A 19,246-nucleotide genomic window follows, 5' to 3' on the forward strand; every position below is an offset into this window, starting at 1 on the left:
TTAGAAATAAATTTAATGCATTTCTTTGAAGTACAAACCCTTACAATACAATAAAACCAGAATGAATTCATCGAAATAAAATTTCTCCTATTAAAGCTTCTAAACATAATTACATAATTTATACTCATCTAAATATTGATTAGAATCGATCATACTATTGAAATATACAAGTTAGGATTTGATTTCCTAATTTCCCATATTAAAAATATCAAAATTAATGAATAAATTTCAACAATTTAATACACATAGCAACCTAACATAATTAAAAATCCTAATTACCATCTAATTATCAATTTCCTAATTATGGCATAATATTCATTATAAACTTTTTTTTATAATCTTTTTAGTTTTTTTGCCATATACAAAAGATATTATTTTATTATTATTATTTTCAAATATCTATCTTAATCATATATAGTATTTTTTAAAAAAAATATTAAATTACTATTAATTATTAGTTTCCAAATATATTTATCTTAATTATATAAAATAAAATAAAAAGAAATGATTTTTTTTAAAGACAAAAAAGATTATATAACATAACAACAATAATACATTAATAAAAAAAATACCTCTAATCACCGATAGCATTCAAACACCGATAAAAACAAATCCCACAAATCACTTGATATTTAATGAAATTAAGTTATACTTTGGATTTAAAAAATAAATAAATAAAAGGATAAAATGTAGAATAGTATTATGATTTAGTAAGAAATTATTTTTTCTAAATAATAATAATAATTTGGGAATTTAAGATTGGAAAAAAAATCCACAAACATCTATAAGTGGTATAGAAATAAATCACGTACAAATATGTAATCATTGAAAATCACATTCCTTCCAAAATTTTGAGGGACAATTGTCTTTTGGACCAGTTGGGTCCAAAAATTAAGATTTGGTCTATAAAAATATGAAAAGACCAATATACCATTCAAAACTATTTTCTACCATAATATTTGAGAAAATTTTTTATCTTAATTTTTTTTAATAATTATTCTGAAAATTTATTATTTTTAGAAAACTATTTTTTAAAAAAACCTATATATATTATAAAAATATATCATTTAAAAAAAATAAATTTGACATATTTTTAGTTATATTTTATATACATAATTTTAAATATATATATTTTCCAAGATGTTTGATTTTTAAATAATAATAATTTATTTTTATTTTTTTGGAAAAATGGTGTATTTTTTTCCAAATCACTAAATTTTATTGAGGTTTGAAAAAAGAATAAAATTTAAATTATTCTACTCTCTTTTTTCATAGTCAATAAAGGTCATTTTTGGAAAGATAAAAAATTCATATCCTCTTCTCAATTTTCACACTTCTTCTAGATCTTTGGCTTAAATAGTGAACTTATATGGACCAAAGCTTAATTTTTGAGGCCAACTAGGTTCAAAACATAATTGTCCCAAAATTTTATGAGCATGTATGAGAATTTCAACCATAATAAACGATAAAGATTATGTGCATAATTAATTTTCATATATATCATTATATTCTTAATTAGAAAAGTTGAAAATCTAGGTTTATAACCATATATATAACATAAAAAATTCTTTCTTTTTTTAATAAAATTCTATATCCATATATAAGATATTTTTTATAATAATTGAGAAGTTTTTCAACCATAAATATGCAAGCTTTATGGTGAATATCTTACAAATTTTAGTGGTTTCTTCATATTGAAGACTTTTTTCTCTGAAGACTTTTGAACAAAGTAAGAATCTTTTTCTTAATCTATTACTTGAATTCCTTTGTGCTCTCTCTTGATTGTCTTTTTTTTTTTTTTTTTTTTTTTTTGACAAACATGATCTTACTCGTGCTTTTTTGTAAGGTAAAAAGTTGTTGAGTATAAACTGCATTTATCTTTTCGATACAAAAATTAAGTTTGAAGTTCGATTTCATAAAATATAAATAGTCAACTCATCCTTTTAAAGGATAGTCTAGAAAAAATAAATTCAATTTTTAAAAAAGATAACTTCAAATTTAAAAATTGAACATATATGAGAGAAGTATCTAATTTTGTAAAAAAATTTATAAATATTTTTATAAATAAGGAGTTAATATTTAAATATAAATAAAAATATTAACAATTTTTAAGTTTTTTTTCATAATTTTTTCACACATTAATTGTGTAAGTAACACATCTTCTAGCATCAAATTTTAGACTATCATATTTGTTTACTTTGTTCAATACAATTTGTCTACATTTTGTTTAATTATTTTACGTACATGAGGATTTATATCATTTCATGGAAATATAAAAACAAAATCAAATTCTTAATTTTATTTACCAAATTATATTACATACCAAATTCATGAGAATGAATAATACCAAATCTTTTGATTCACCTTCAAGTCATTCCGCCATGGGACAATATTATTCCTTAAATCAAGATATTATTAAATTTGTAGATATTATTAAAAATCATTTAAATAATATCGATTTTCATTTGGGAGTGATTTTGGGAGGTGTAGTAGTCCTCTTTCATTGGTTTAATAGGTCATTGTTTCAAACATAATTTTTTTTTCTCATGCATTCCAAATCTACTTTTTTTTTGCTACAGGTCAAATCCATGGGTTTGAAGGTTGTTCTACCTTGTTTGTTGGTTTGTTATATCTTTCTGTATTACAATGGGGTTGAAGGATATATGAAATTATCGAAAGAAGAAGATTTGGAAATAGAGAAAGAACTTAAGCGCTTGAATAAGCCAGCAGTGAAGACTATTAAGGTAAAAATAAAGTTACAATTAAATATTACTAAATATTGAATAAAATAAGAAAATAATTTCACAAAATTATATTATTACATGCAGACAAAATATGGAGATATATATGATTGTGTGGACTTCTACAAGCAACCTGCATTTGATCATCCTTTGTTGAAGAATCATAATTTTCATCCCCAGGTATGTTTTAAATTTGATTTCTATTATAAATACATCAATTTGTGTGTCCATTAGTGAAAATTATTTTCATTTTTTTTTCCTATATCATATATTATTAACATGTTGAGAAATAATTATAGAAATTAGGCAAGTAAATACAACACCCATTTTGCAAAATTAGAAGAAAAATATGCTTAAGGAAACTATATTTATTATTGGGATATTGACCCTCATCAGATTAATTTATCCTAAGAGCTACATTTTAATGTAGTATGTTTAAAACTTTTGAGTTTAATATAGTAGGAAAAAAAAAAGGAAAAACATAGGTGTAAAAGGAAAAAAAATGCAAAAGGAATTCCTTTATGATCCAAATTTTTTTAATTATAAATCATAAATAAAATGTTATTGAGATAATTTTGATGCAGATGAGGCCAGCATCACCTCCTAGAAGAGTGAGCCCAGAGAAAGAGGTGCCAAAACCTGATTATAAACCCGTGAAAATGGGGTTGGAGGGTGGAGGATGTCCGATGGGAACAGTTCCCATAAGGAGAACTACTAAAGATGATCTCATTAGAGCCAAATTGTATTCAGAAATGCATGCTTCGAAAATTAATCCTCTTACTGACGATCAACCTGGTAAACATGTAAGTTATAATTTCGTTATAACAACATAATTGATTAATGTTTAGTGTATTTGCAATTTTTTTTTTAAATTACAATTATTTTTTTTGTTTGTGAGAAAGGTTGACTTATGTCGAAAATCTTAGGATTGATGGAAGTACGAAAAAAGAGAAGAAGAAAAACAATTGAATTGACATTTACTTTGTATTGCACAGTTTGCTGTGGCTCAAACTATCGCAGATATCGATTATGATGGAGTTGGAGCGATGCTTAGCGTATGGAATCTTCCGGTTCAAGCTCCTCAATACACCTCAGGTCGAGTAAAGATTAAAAATGGTGCTGAAAGCTTAGAAGCTGGGTGGACGGTGAGTGGACAAAAGATTTTGCTTGTGAAGAAAACTTAATGTTTTTAGTTCACACATTCACACCTCATTGCTCTGGTATATATATCCTTAAGATCTTCGGTTCAGTTAGGAAATGTGTTCTCATTTATTTGTTCATTTTGTGTTTCAGGTGAATCCGGGTTTATATGGTGGTGATAATAGAACCAGAATGTATATTTATACCAATGTAATAAGTTTAATTTAATTTAAACGATTACAATTAAACCTTTGGAAGAATACATGTTGACATTGTTTGTTCCACCATGAACAGGCTGGTCAAGCACATTGTTTCAACACACCATGTGGATTTATACAAGCTTCAGCAGATATACCTGTGGACTTGGTTATCGAACCAGTTTCAACATACGGTGAACTACCATATTACATAACCTTATCAATTTACCAGGTATGCACGACATTTTTCTTCTCTTTTACTTGTTGGAATTAGCGATAAAATTAAGTTCATCACCTCTATTTTCCTCATTAATGTAGGACACGATTAATCTGAGCTGGTATCTTTATTACGATGACAATCGTACCGTGGTAGGGTGGTGGCCAAGTCAAATATTCACCAATTTAGGAAGCACGGCTACGGGAGCAGAATGGGGAGGAGAGGTATTCAGCCCACCGAATGTCCCTAGTCCAGGAATGGGTTCCGGTCATCGGATAAAGTTGGACACCAATTATGATGCATTTTGCGCACAAGCCAATATTGTAGTAAATAATACGATTATAAAACCTCCTAGGGACCTAGAGCAGTTTGCTGATAATTTGAATTTCGATATAACCAATAAAGGAGATGTTGGAGGTGACCCTGGTTATCTGATCCTTTATGGGGGTGTTTCTGGTGCAATTGGAAATTGATATTTAGTTTACTTTCTGGATCAAATGTACTTTCTCTACTCATTTTATGAATAAATCTATGCTCCTGTAATCCTACTTGCTGATATCTTGATTCCATAATTATGTACATTATTGATTCTTTCAAAATTATTTTATATTAAATTAAGCATAACATTCATTTCAAGAGAATATTCAAATATAAAAAATTAATTACATATATTTCAAATTGTGTACAATAAAATCTAATCGTCTAAACTATAACCACTATAGTCATGACGACAAAGTGGACAATGATGAGAATGAGATGTAAACCAAGTAGTAATACAATGAGTATGATAAATGTGTCTGCAGACTGGGAGGATGATAATCTCATCCTCATCTGCAAACGCATCTAAACATATACTACACTCTGAGTACATCTCATGCTCAGAAAACCTAGAAATAGGAAATGAATTTATTTGAACTCCAGTGAGTTCTATATTATCTAGTTCATTGTCTGAATCTATATTATGTGATTTACATAGCCTTAAAATAAAATAACATATAAGTAATGCTACACTAATTGCTACAACTATTAATACTATATAAATAGAGTTCGCCTTCTCATGCCAGTGAAAATGGGCCTGACGTGCGGCATGTACGGTCCCCATATTGCTCAAAATAATAATAAATAGGAATAGGAATGAACATATGTGCCTGTAAAAAAAAAACAATAATAAGAACAATATTAATTTTTAAAAGAAAAAAAGTTTTTAAAAAGAATATAAATTGTGTGAGCAGATGAATAAAAATATTAAAATTTCCTATAAAAATTCATATTAATATCAATTTCTTATACTTAACTTATACTTGTATACATTATTTTGATTAATTACTTATAATTATTAAGTGTTTCTTGGATATAATTTGTGATTTTTATTTTTAAAATTATAAAATAGTAATAAATTTTGTATAGAATTGAAAATGTTATATATAATAGAAGAAATAAATTTTGATTTTTTTATAATTATTTTTATATTGATAAATGAAAGCCATGTTGTTTTAAATGTTTAAAACAATGTTTTAAGACCATAGTCTGTGAACTAGAAACCGTTAAAGAGGTTAGTTCTCAATTTAGAACAAAGAACAAAAGGTGACTTATGAATTTAAAAGAAAATTGACGGATTACACTTCAATGGGGTGGGCTGTCTTCTTAGGAGCTCAAATATAAAATTTAAAGACCTTATTTTGGTTTATGTTATGGGATGGTGTACAAAGCAACAAAAAAAATTATTGAAGAACCATTTCTTCACACAAGAAGAATGAAAAACAACGAAAAAAAAATGAAATGATATTATAAAATTTACCCGACAGTTGTTAATACAATACTATATATTTCTAGAATTAAACTCGAACCTCTTTCATTGCTCCTACTACTCAATATTGTCATAAACTGAATAAGATCATTATACAAAACACTACACCACATCATTAATTCATATGTTTCATTTCCCATAGACCTCTATTTTCTAATGTCATCACTACACTCTATCTCAAATTTTCAAATAACACCCAGAACCCATAAAAAGAAAGAGATTAATTACAGGATAACCACAACACAATATTTTGATCCTTACAATCCATCAATCATGCACTAATATGGAGTGTAAAAGTGAACTGCAAATAAAGCTATATATACCCATTTCTCAAAAGGTTAAGGAAATGGATAGAGTAGAGAAAGGGGCGAATGAAATGAAAGAATCTCAGGTAGCAATGTTAGTTCATGAAGCGATTCACGAGTGCATTCTGATGATTTTTAGAATAGGATTAATGAGATAAATTATGATACATTTAATATTATGAAATAAATAATGATACATATATGATTTTTTTTTTTTAATATTTATATTTTGTATATTTAATTATCATATAAATAATATAAAAAAAGACTTATTAAAAAAATTAAAATATTGATTTTTATATTTTTATTAATCAATTAAATATAATATATAATCAAATAATATCATAGTCCGATGGTAGCAGGTATTGAACCAAAACCACGGTTTTGATTTAATAAAAATTAAGATGGATAATTAATAATTAATAATTATTTATATGGAGGAAAATTGTTCTCATGATTTGTTTCCCTTTTTTTATCTCTACTAAATCTAAAACTCAAATGGGCCACCCACTTCTCTCACTCGAGGCATCAAGAAGCCCTTTTCTGAAGTTGCCCTCCAGACGAGAGAACCCTAGAAAGGCCCTATTTTCCTCTGCCACTGTCAATCCTCGTAGGTACTTATCTAACCATTTTTTTTTTTTTTGCAACCCTCGTTTGATTCCCAAGAAAATCCATCCCCCATTTGATTTCCGGGAAAATTCTTCTTTGATTTCCGAGAAAACCCATGCAAAACCCCCAAGGAACACCAAAAAAATTGCTTTTTTTGGCTCCCCGTGTTTTCTGGATCTCTGGATCTGTTGTAGGGGTCTCTTTGCCACTGGATTTAAATTTCACTAACCCTAAATCCACGATTTTTGAGCTAGGCTGAAGAAAACAGCCTTTGTCCGCAAATCATGATCAGATTACCAAATAGCATCTTATTTATTGTCTTTAAAAAAATTTGGACAGATTTTGTATCCTGTGCGTGGGCTGGACTGGTAGGAAATATCGCGAATGGTAAAAGTACCAAAATATCTGTGATATTTCCGAAAAATTACCAAAAATTTCCGTGGACGGGAGCCTGCCGATAACCGAAATTTCAGAGAAAAATATATTTCAAACACTGTTTACAACATACCCAAGAAACAGACATTCTTATGCTCAAATACACGAGCAAGAGCTGAATGCTAAATAATGAACAAAAACGACTAAACACCAGTAGGACTCCAAACAAAACTGCAAAGTCCGAGGCTCAACAAGAGAAAGACACCCGCGAAGCAGAATAGGAGCAATAAGTTGCAGAGCTTGCCGACCCATGCGCAACAAAGGGCAGAGAAGAGAAGATAAACAGAGAAGAACAAGGTTTTAATGGAAACATTGAAGACATAGTAACCATACCTGGGTAATCTCCACTCAAGCAATATGTGCTTAGCATCAAGCAAATCCCTCATTTCCCTTAGCTTCCAAGATCAACAACCTCCCTTCTCCGATTCTTTTCTTTTTCTTCCCCTCCCTTCTCCCTCCTCTAATAGGAGATCCCCACAAAAAATGAAGGCATGCGCAACAAAGGGCACAGTGAGAAAAGATAAACAGAGAAGAACAAGGTTTTAATGGAAACATTGAAGACATAGTAACCATACCTGGGTAATCTCCACTCAAGCAATATGTGCTTAGCATCAAGCAAATCCCTCATTTCCCTTAGCTTCCAAGATCAACAACCTCCCTTCTCCAATTCTTTTCTTTTTCTTCGCCTCCCTTCTCCCTCCTCTAAGATCCCCACAAAAAATGAATGCATGCGCAACAAGGGCAGTGAAGAGAAGATAAACAGAGAAGAACAAGGTTTTAATGGAAAAATTGAAGACATAGTAACCATACCTGGGTAATCTCCACTCAAGCAATATGTGCTTAGCATCAAGCAAATCCCTCATTTCCCTTAGCTTCCAAGATCAACAACCTCCCTTCTCCGATTCTTTTCTTTTTCTTCCCCTCCCTTCTCCCTCCTCTAATAGGAGATCCCCACAAAAAATGAAGGCATGCGCAACAAAGGGCAGTGAAGAGAAGATAAACAGAGAAGAACAAGGTTTTAATGGAAACATTGAAGACATAGTAACCATACCTGGGTAATCTCCACTCAAGCAATATGTGTTTAGCATCAAGCAAATCCCTCATTTCCCTTAGCTTCCAAGATCAACAACCTCCCTTCTCCAATTCTTTTCTTTTTCTTCCCCTCCCTTCTCCCTCCTCTAATAGGAGATTCCCACAAAAAATGAATGCATGCGCAACAAAGGGCAGTGAAGAGAAGATAAACAGAGAAGAACAAGGTTTTAATGGAAACATTGAAGACATGGTAACCATGCCTGGGTAATCTCCACTCAAGCAATATGTGCTTAGCATCAAGCAAATCCCTCATTTCCCTTAGCTTCCAAGATCAACAACCTCCCTTCTCCGATTCTTTTCTTTTTCTTTCCCTCCCTTCTCCCTCCTCTAATAGGAGATCCCCACAAAAAATGAATGCATGTGCAACAAAGGGCAGTGAAGAGAAGATAAACAGAGAAGAACAAGGTTTTAATGGAAACATAAACATTGAAGACATAGTAACCATACCTAGGTAATCTCCACTCAAGCAATATGTGCTTAGCTTCAAGCAAATCCCTCATTTCCCTTAGCTTCCAAGATCAACAACCTCCCTTCTCTGATTCTTTTCTTTTTCTTCCCCTCCTTCTCTCTCCTCTAATAGGAGATCCCCACAAAAAATGAACGCATGCGCAACAAAGGGCAGTGAAGAGAAGATAAACAGAGAAGAACAAGGTTTTAATGGAAACATTGAAGACATAGTAACCATACCTAGGTAATCTCCACTCAAGCAATATGTGCTTAGCTTCAAGCAAATCCCTCATTTCCCTTAGCTTCCAAGATCAACAACCTCCCTTCTCCGATTCTTTTCTTTTTCTTCCCCTCCCTTCTCCCTCCTCTAATAGGAGATCCCCACAAAAAATGAATGGACGTGCTCTCTAAAAGAAATAAAAAGTCCTCATCCGACAGAAAATTTCTTTTAAAATGGGTTCATTCAGTGATGAAAATCTCTATTACCAGAAACAACTTTTATATACATATCAAGCCTACCCATGCGCAACAAAGGGCAGTGAAGAGAAGATAAACAAAGAAGAACAAGGTTTTAATGGAAACATTGAAGACATAGTAACCATACCTTGGTAATCTCCACTCAAGCACAAATCCCTCATTTCCCTTAGCTTCCAAGATCAACAACCTCCCTTCTCCGATTCTTTTTCTTTTTCTTTCCCTCCCTTCTCCCTCCTCTAATAGGAGATCCCCACAAAAAATGAATGGACGTGCTCTCTAAAAGGAAATAAAAAGTCCTCATCCCACAGAGAATTTCCTTTAAAATGGGTTCATTCAGTGATGAAAATCTCTATTACCAGAAACAACTTTTATATACATATCAAGCCTACCCATGTGCAACAACAAAGGGTAGTGAAGAGAAGACAAACAGAGAAGAAGAACAAGGTTTTAATGGAAACATTGAAGATAGTAACCATACTTGGGTAATCTCCACTCAAGCAATATGTGCTTAGCTTCAAGCAAATCCCTCATTTCCCTTAGCTTCCAAGATCAACCACCTCCCTTCTCCAATTCTTTTCTTTTTCTTCCCCTCCCTTCTCCCTCCTCTTAATAGGAGATCCCCACAAAAAATGAACAGATGTGCTGTCTAAAAGGTAATAAAAAGTCCTCATCTAACGATATTGTGCTCTCCATGAAATTTTAATTAGATAAATTGTAATGAAATTCTAATTGGGATATTGTGGACCCCGCATTTTGCACGATGCGTTCCCATACTCATGTCCCGATGTTTATTTATATCCATAAAATATGTTAAAGATTTTATAAATTAAGCATAACATTCCTTCCCAACTTGAAAAATATTCAAATATAAAAAATTTATTACATATAATTCAAAGGAAGTAGGAACAATGTAAATTCAAATTGTGTACAATAAAATCTAATCATCTAAACTATAACCACTATAGTCATAACGACAAAGTGGACAGTTAGAATGGGATGTAAACCAAGGAGTGATACAATGATTACGATAAATGTGCCTACAGACTAGGAGGATGATAATCTCATCCCCATCTGCAAACGCATCAAAACATATACTACACTCTGAGTACATCTCATGCTCAGAAAACCTAAAAATAGGAAATAAATTTATTTGAACTCCGTTGAGTTCTATATTTCCTATTTGATTATCTAGTTCATTATTATTTTGTTCATTGTTTGAATATATATCATGCGATTTAATACATAGCAAGTAATAGTGCGTTATCATGAAATGGGGTTAGGACACAATAAAGAATACAAAACATATTGCAGGTGTCACAAAACAAAGCAAGGAATCATTAATAGCAATTATGCACTTCACTCAAATCATTTTTAAAGAAAAACATCATGGATGTTGGGCCTAAGGGTCTCCAACGGGCCGGGCCCGGCCGCTCGGCCCGGAGGAGTAAGGCCCATGGCCCAACCCGAGGCGGGCCACTGAGCCCGTTGACTGGTCAACGGGCCTGGCCTTGGTATATCTAAGGCCCGTGGCCCAGCTCGTGGGCCCTCAAGCTAGGCGGGCTGGGCGGGGCAAGCTAAAAATTTAAATAATTTTCAGTTTTGAAGGGAAGGGGATTCGAACCCCTTCCCTTATGGAACCACAAGGGAGCCAGCCACCAACTGAGTTGGCCCTTTTTTGTGTAACTATTTTGCATTAGTTATATATATATTAGAAATGTTGTATGATTTTTGAAAAAAAATAATGTGAGTTGGCGGGCCTATGGACGGGCCTACGGCGGGCCAGCCCGCCGGGCCTAAATTGGGGCCCATGGCCCGGCCCATCCAGAAATGGGCTCGGGCCGGGCGCGGGCCACGGGCTTTTTGGAGACCCTTAGTTGGGCCCCACCAAAGCCCAATTCATTTTGCATGAATTAATCCCATAAATTCCATTATTTTGGAATTATGAAAATCATATTCATGCTTATTTAAAATCAAGAGAAACAGAAAATTATTTGAAAATCAAAGAAAATTTGTACAAGTGCATGCTAGAATGAGAATGACAGCAAGCTTATTAAAATCGGGATTTTCGGTGAACCTAAAATCCTAATGAAGGATGAAAGTTGAGGACTTAAAATTATTTGAAAAACCGGAGTGGCATGAAAATTATTTTGAAAACCGGAGTGGAATTAAAATTATTTGATAAGCTGGAGTTTTGAAAACTATGTGAAAACTGGAGTTTTGAAAATTATTCGAAAATTATAGTTTTGAAAATTACTTGGAAATTTGAGTTTTAAAAAAATAAATTTGAAAATTTGAAAATTTGAAAATTAAATTTGAAAATTAAAGTTTTAAAAATTATTCGAAAATTAGAGTATTGAAAATTACTTGGAAATTGGAGTTTTAAAAAATAAATTTGAAAATTGGAATTTTAAAAATTATTTGAAAATTGGAATTTTGAAAATTCCACTCATATGGGAGAGGGAGACATCCTCCCACTCATATGTTGTGGTGATCTTGAATGCAAAAGAGGGCTCCCAATAGGAGAAACAGGGCTTGAAAAGTTCCTCTGGGGTATGGGTATCACTAAGAAGAACAAGACATGCCAATAAAAGACAATTCAGTGGAGAATTGACATACTGGGCCAGATCACAAGAAACATCAAATAGCTTTCTGCAAGTCCTACCTACAGGTATTGATAAATTTCCAGTGTTCTCACAATGTGGCTCATGGGCACATATAATGTAGAGAATATCACTATCCTTAACAATAATACATTTAAAAAAAATACTTCTAATAAATGGCAATTAGAACAGTGACACCATATAGCCACAGAGGAAAGTTGATATACCCTTAATGTCAGTCATCATTCACACAACTACTGATGTAAAACAACTTTCAGTGAGACATTACTACCACATCCAAAAGCAATCAGTTGGTATAGACCATCAACTTAAAAGAAATTTTCAAATAAAATAGATGAATTCACAATAACTACATGCATAACTTAAGGAATATCCCAAGGACAGTCAGATGCATGGACACATCAACCAGAGAAATAAGTGCATATTAGTGACCAATGATGCATAATCAACCTTCAATTTTCATGCAAGCATGTATTGTGGGAGGGGGGGAGGGGGAAGGGAAGGAGAGAGAGAGAGAGAGAGAAAGACCTGGATCCTGAACCAGTTTTTGAACCTCTAGACTGATGGATAGCCACTCCTTCGGACTCTAAAACATTTCTTGTGTGTCCAATGCCCTAATAGATCCAAGAGCAAATACAGGCGTTAGCACAAGGCAAATCTTAAACAAAACAGATGATAAGAACAAAGGCAAATTATTAACACTCTACATAAGTGCATCACAAGACAGATTATACACAGCACAATTGCACCAGCATTTAAGTCAGTGTATTCGTCTTCAATAAAGGCTCAATAACAACAATCCATATGTGAAAAATTAAAAATTAAAAAAAAAAAAAAAAAACCCATCAATTAGCATGTTCTAAAAATTCAGACATTCTTTTTGGATATGCAATCAGAATATATATGTGTGTGTGTATTCATATATATATATATATATATATATAAGAGAGAGAGAAGGGTGGTGCAAAACGCAAAAGGCTTAAGCTCACCAAAGCACACCAGGAGCATACAAAGGGAATCAAGCAAAAAGGACAAAGAAAGGGGGCAAACAAAGGAAAATATCACCTGCCCAACAATTACATAGTTCCAAACCAATCAACAAAATCGACCAAAGACAGAGACTTTCCTTCCATATGATGCCTATCATAATCCAAAAAGGAAAACAAAAAAGAGGATTTTTAGCAATTGATCCAAGAATTCCACATCTTCAAATGCCCTTCAATTTCTTTCACACCAAATTGGCCAGAAAAGACACAATGGGGCAGCTAACCAAGCTTTCTAGCACCTTTTTCCTACTCGAGCCCCATTCTAGTTTAGCAACATCAGCCTAATTGAATAATGCATCACCTAATGTTGAACTAAATAGGGAAAAAACCAACTGCTATAGGAAACCAGCTGTAACACAATGTAGAAGCATGTGGTCAATGGATTCAGACATGACCTGAAAACTAAAACATCAAATATGAGTGGTGTGTACAGATTAACAAGACAACAAAATTAATCACTGAAATGAACAAGAACAGTCAGGATATGCAACTTAGAGACATATCGAGAACAGCAGCAGCAAAGACACAAAAAAATAACATGAATGCTTGGTAGTTATGTCCATACCATGGATCTGACAGCATTTGTAACTGCAGGTGGTGGTTCAGGCTCAGAACTAAGACTAGGTCTTTCCAGAGGCACAGCATTTCTAACAAAAGGGTGCTCCAATAGCCGAGCAGCTGTGGGACGATGCAATGGGTTTACAAAGTCCTTGCCCTCCTCTGAGAGATGATCCGGTATTGTGGGAAGTTCTTTACTGTTACCAATCTTAAACATAGCAGCAACCTTTGGAGAAGAAGGTAGAATGTAAGAGAAAAAATGGGTCAAGCACTCCAGTATGTCTAGCATGTCAATGCTCTCACTGAGTTATGAATATAGTTACAATAAGAGACATTGATTAAGTGCAATATTTGGAAAATAAAAAATACAGTTTTGAATGTCTACCCCTTCATACTGGCTCCAAGGTGGTTTTGTTGTAGCCATCTCCAAAACCGTGCACCCAAGACTCCATAAATCGACCGCAAGATTACAGCCATTTGAGTTCTTTATGACCTGAATGACAAATTCAATCAAATATGTTACTAGAAAGGATTGTCAAGAGCAGTGACCAACAGTACAAAAATGAAAACCAGGCTGACCTCAGGTGCCATCCAGTAAGGGCTCCCCTTGAAGGATAACAGACAAGATTGTCCAGTAATCTGCAAAAATATTTGAGTAAGCTAGTCAAGAACACACAGCTCATTATTGATGTTTACAATAGAATTAGATTTAATTCAAACCAGGTTATCAATCACATTTTCCGATTTGGCAATTCTCTTCCAAACCAGCCTCTTTTCATTTCTCTTTCACTAGGCTAAACTCAAAGTACTAACATCTGTGGTTATTGGATTCTTTTTTTACTGATTAAGCAATAAGTCGATGTAAGCACCTAGTTTGGAACCAACAATACTAACAAAGGACATTATTGCCGCTGAAGTTTAACATCTAAAGTGTCAAATAGATACACAGGTTCTTCGTTCTAATAGTTTCAAAGTATTTAAGAAAAAATGCATGTGAATACTCTTACATGCTTTGCCATTCCAAAATCTGCCAATTTCACATGGCCATTGGATCCACCAGTATATTTGCTCCTTTGATGTCCCTAAACAGGATACAAAACTTACCTAATTAGCACAGATGTTCTAAGATGACTAAAACAGATGAGATTCATTGGGGGTGAGTAATGAATGATAGCCTAGGATAACCAAACCAACAATGTAAGGTGATCTGACTTACCTATGGACAGTGTTTTTAGCATGCAAATATGCAAGCCCTGACAGAATTTGTTGAGTATAACTATGAAAAGCTATTTCACCAAACTGGCCATACTCTTGAAGAAGTTTATATATGGAACCACCAGATACATATTCCAAATATATGTAGAGTTTGTCATCCACCTGTTCAAGGAATATAGCCAAGGAAAATTTCACATAAGCTGAAGAATCAATCGCCATCTAGTGATCTAATATAATGTAATGCAGATGAAACTTCAAAGGACAATACATAACCAGATGCCAACTTTTGGTACAATGCCCTTGTATAAGCATCCAACATTCAATCAAATGTTTCATTAACTGCAGACTACTGGCTTAAGTATAAAGTGACAGTGTACTGCAACTTCATAGAAGCTTCAGATGGTCGAAATAAGCATGAGAGAAGATTCTTTAGAATGATTAACCAATGGAATAGGATCACATCAAACTTGCAAGAGCATGAACAGCAATAAAGACAAAGATTACACAAGACTTACTGTCTCAGATCCATAGTATTGCACTATATTTGGATGACTTAAGCGACTGAGGAGCGAAATATTGACGTTGATTCGGGTCGAATCAGTGTGGCTCAATCCAAATATAGTGAATAATCATATAATGAAAAATGGTGATGAATGTTTTTTAAACTAACCAGGGATGAAAAATGAGGAATATCATTGAGTGTTTGGGAAAGTGTTTAATAATCAAACTTAGATTTAATGATTATCAAACATTAATAAGGGCTACATCATTTCTTAGATGACTCTGGGCTAATTATTATCCCGATGACTTAAGCGACACTTATTATGCAATCCTACTTTGGATTCAATCTCACTTGCAATTCCGCTTAGATTAAAGTTCAATTTACATGTTACAGCAGAACTCTGAATGTAGTTCCTTACAGGATGTTTAAAAATAAAAATAATGGCTTCTTCAGCGGGCAAACTGAACATTGAAAAATAATAATAAAAAATACTTCTTTGGCGGACTTCAGGTGCTATGAACATGTTTCTCAGAACTTGCCTGGTACAGTATTAATTTATTGTAATAAAAATAAATATCACATCACATAAAATTTCATCAAAGGTTATGTATATTTGATACCTGTAAATCTTCCATCACACTTGGGTATGCGTCCTTAAGGTCAATGACTGCAATGCCCTCTGGAAATTTTCGTACTAAGACAAGCAGCTGACTCCTGTCCTTTAAGTCATGCTTGGACTGTAAACAAACGAAAAATTGAATATCTGCTTAAAAAGATAAAAGGAAAAAGTATACTCATAAATTTATGATCCATAGACTCCCTTAGACATTCACCATAAGTGATCAATACTAACACTAAATGCAAGCTTGTTTAAACAGGTTCACAAGTGTATAACATTGAGAGTTACCTTGTACGCAAAGCGCTTCCCATCATAGCTCACTTTTGGATTATTCCTCAAACTGTCAAAGACAGCTTTGTTGGCATTAGTATCAACATAACATGCTTCGTTTATTTGTTCCGGTGTAAAGGCTTGCCTTGTCTGGAAAATGAACAAAAACAGAGTTAAGAGGTTTAGAGGGTTTGGTATTTTTTTTACCTATTTATCAGGAAGTATTAAATGAATAAAGGAAAAGAGAGTCAGATTTTCACCTCTAGCAGCAAGTCTATGACACGTTTAATCTGAGCTCCAACAGGGGCTTTCCTTATGCTGTTAATATGTTGAAGTCTCTCAGTATCATTGGAGAATTTTACTGCAGGTGTAGGAGGTTTTGTAGGAGCTGCTGGGGTAAACTTCTGAGGCACTGTGGGCTTAGAAGATCCTGCCTTGGCTGCAATGCTGGTGAGAGTCGATTGGCACTTTTCTTGTTGCTTCTTGAATTTTGCTAAACTTTCTTGCAAGGCCATCTGAGCATAAAATTTATACTCAATAGTTAATACTCAAATTTCCTAGAAACTTATAAAACAGACACACAAAAGAATATTTCAAGTTGGAGACATGAAATGTTGGTCTAGAATTCACTCAATCTCAAAACCATGACTCCAAGAAAGTAGCTACCCATGTGAATCATTAAGGAAAAAATAACCAGTTAGATATTGAGATATGAATAAAATTATATTGAAAAAATAACTAATTAGATACTTGAGATATAACTAAAATTATATTGAAAAGTTAACTGGTTAGATATTGAGATTAACTAAAATTACATTAAATAGAAAATAAGTGATCTCTATAAAGGGGTCATGCATTAGTAATTGCGGTATCTGCAGCTGAATTAAATAGCATTCACACCGATATTTTCTCTTTCTTGGGGGAAGATTGGAAAATAAGTACTGTAAGAGCCATCAATTGATAATCAACCTGTCTGGTAAAAGATCCCACTATCAACAAAAGAAATGCGACAATATCTTCTTTGCCATAGAAGCTAACCTGAAGGGCAGAACTCATAGAAGCTATTTCCTTTGGCCATGGAATCTAAGCTAAAAGGTAGAACTCATACAATAATCTCAAACTCATGGATGGTTGCACACACAATGAACATGCAGGATGCATCCAAAGGGCACCAGCAAAGCAAGAAGGCAAGCCTCATTGCTCATCCATGTAAGTTTTATTTTTTAAAGCACTGTTTTAATCCACAATTATTGACTAATCACAGCTAACAGGATGAAATACACCATTCATCAATTGGTTCCATCATTTATAAATGATGAAAAACATGAAACATGTTCTTCTATTTTCTTTAATTTTTGAATTTTGGATTCCTATCATTGAATCATTTTTTGGTACATGGGAATAAGAATGGAAATAGGATGGGAATTGAGGTGAGAGTGAGAGTAAGATTTAGTTTCCATACTAATGAATTTTTTGTTCCTATTCCCATTCTAAAAAAACAATCCAAGCACATTAATGAATGGGAAATTCTAGAGTTCCAAACATGGCCTAAGTGTCTTTCTTAATTGGTGGATCATAACATTGATATTCAATTTCTGTCTTTTTTTCTTCCTTGTAACTGGATGTTTTCATCATAGTTTCATCACTTCATTTTCAGGCTCAGTTTGACTCGTATGCTAAATTCATACTGATACAACATGAAAGTTTGCCTTCTCAACCGTCTTAAATCTAGATCAAGGGAAAAGGATTACAATTTAAATAATTTGGCTCCTTTGTCCGAAGCAAATTCTTCTTGCAAAATTTCATTTACAGGCCTGGAATAATGTATTCTCTTTCTTTCCTCCATAGTCAGGAGGGCCAAACAAAGATCCCTAATTTATAAAGCCCTTAGCCTTCCTTTCCTTTCCTCATTTTTCTCGGCAACCCAAGCAAAACTCAACAAGCCCCCAAGCTATTTCGAAAACACTCACCCACCCAACCATCGTGAAATAAAATAAGAAATTTATTTTCCACGAGACAAAGAAGCATCCCAATTTTTCCGGGAAAAAAGGAACAGAACAAAAATAACCCAATCAAAACTCGAACCAATCTCGAAACCTAAGACTGAAAACAAAACTAACCGACCTGAGATGATGAGAGAAGGATGCGCGGTGGCGAGATGTGCACAGAAGGATGGAGATTCAGAGTGAAAAGCCTTGATTGACAGAGTCGATTGAGAGAGTCTCAAAAGAGATGGATTAGGGTCTTGGAACAAAACGATGCGTTCAATCCAATATGCCTTAAGCCTGTAATTTTTTATTTGTTTTAAATATAGAAATTGTTGTGTAAGTTTTGGCAAATAAAATTAGAAATAGTAGAAAAAAAATTATCCATTGACTTAATTTTTTTATTTATCAATAAGGAAACTAAATTTATTATTGGGATATTGAACTTTTATCACATTAATTTATCATAAGAACTATAAATTAATATTTATTGTACTCAATTTCTCACTTTAGTAGTAGGTTAGGTTCTTAAGGTCTTTTGCCTTCTAAGTAAATCCCATGGATTAATCACACGTGAAAATGGAAGATATAATCTCGTAGTCACCTAGCTTTTCATATGTTTAAAAATATACAAGATAATTATATTAAATATAAAATATTTTTCATATTTTTATTAACATCGATAAAAACACACAAGTATACTTACCATAGACATGTTTATACAAGTTTGGAACAATCGGTACAAATACACTTAGTACATTGATGTGTGTTGAAAGTAATATTGATATTTGTTAAAAGTAACATTAATATATAATGAAAATACAATTAGTGGGAAGGACCTACCATCCTTTATTGATTTAGGATAAGGTAAATTATCATCATGGTTTGACAAGCCTTTTAGCCCGCTCCAAAAGCCTTAAGCCATTTTTCTTAAGGTCGGGAGGATTCGAACCCAGGCCACAA

General features: G+C 33.0%; 2 protein-coding genes across 5 annotated transcripts; one reads left to right on the forward strand and one right to left on the reverse strand.

The window, feature by feature from the left end:
- Nucleotides 1-3,400: 3,400 nt before the first annotated feature.
- On the forward strand, nt 3,401-4,824 carry LOC117930726. The gene is made up of 5 exons (XM_034851392.1): nt 3,401-3,544; nt 3,737-3,886; nt 4,035-4,091; nt 4,176-4,310; nt 4,397-4,824. Exons 1-5 carry the CDS (start codon nt 3,401-3,403, stop codon nt 4,766-4,768), a joined length of 858 nt encoding a protein of 285 aa, XP_034707283.1. The 3' UTR covers nt 4,769-4,824.
- A 157-nt stretch (nt 4,825-4,981) lies between these two features.
- Nucleotides 4,982-18,550, reverse strand: LOC117905238 (mitogen-activated protein kinase kinase kinase YODA-like). Of its 4 annotated transcripts, none has more exons than XM_034818192.1 (9): nt 18,423-18,550; nt 16,559-16,813; nt 16,317-16,448; nt 16,030-16,146; nt 14,272-14,331; nt 14,078-14,185; nt 13,700-13,918; nt 12,617-12,702; nt 4,982-5,443 (listed from the first exon to the last, which is right to left on the reverse strand). In XM_034818192.1, the coding sequence occupies exons 2-9, from the start codon at nt 16,811-16,813 to the stop codon at nt 4,990-4,992; spliced, it is 1,431 nt and encodes a 476-aa protein (XP_034674083.1). In that variant the 5' UTR covers nt 18,423-18,550; the 3' UTR covers nt 4,982-4,989. The 4 variants fall into 4 exon arrangements, with proteins under 4 accessions (XP_034674083.1, XP_034674092.1, XP_034674098.1 ...); XM_034818201.1 differs by having other exon boundaries at nt 16,559-16,826; XM_034818206.1 differs by lacking the exon at nt 4,982-5,443 and having other exon boundaries at nt 12,221-12,702; nt 18,423-18,548.
- Nucleotides 18,551-19,246: the final 696 nt, after the last annotated feature.

This window comes from Vitis riparia, chromosome 2, assembly GCF_004353265.1.
Source record: "Vitis riparia cultivar Riparia Gloire de Montpellier isolate 1030 chromosome 2, EGFV_Vit.rip_1.0, whole genome shotgun sequence".
NCBI classification, from domain to species: domain Eukaryota; kingdom Viridiplantae; phylum Streptophyta; class Magnoliopsida; order Vitales; family Vitaceae; genus Vitis; species Vitis riparia.

Coding starts and splice junctions, on each gene's coding strand:
- LOC117930726 (XM_034851392.1), top strand. CDS start 3,401: ATGGGGTTGGAGGGTGGAGGATGTCCGATGGGAACAGTTCCCATAAGG. Junction 3,545..3,736: donor ACGATCAACCTGGTAAACAT/GTAAGTTATAAT, acceptor TGTATTGCACAG/TTTGCTGTGGCTCAAACTAT. Junction 4,092..4,175: donor GAATGTATATTTATACCAAT/GTAATAAGTTTA, acceptor CACCATGAACAG/GCTGGTCAAGCACATTGTTT.
- LOC117905238 (XM_034818192.1), bottom strand. CDS start 16,813: ATGGCCTTGCAAGAAAGTTTAGCAAAATTCAAGAAGCAACAAGAAAAG. Junction 16,449..16,558: donor TCATAGACTTGCTGCTAGAG/GTGAAAATCTGA, acceptor TTCATTTTCCAG/ACAAGGCAAGCCTTTACACC. Junction 16,147..16,316: donor GGAAGCGCTTTGCGTACAAG/GTAACTCTCAAT, acceptor GTTTGTTTACAG/TCCAAGCATGACTTAAAGGA.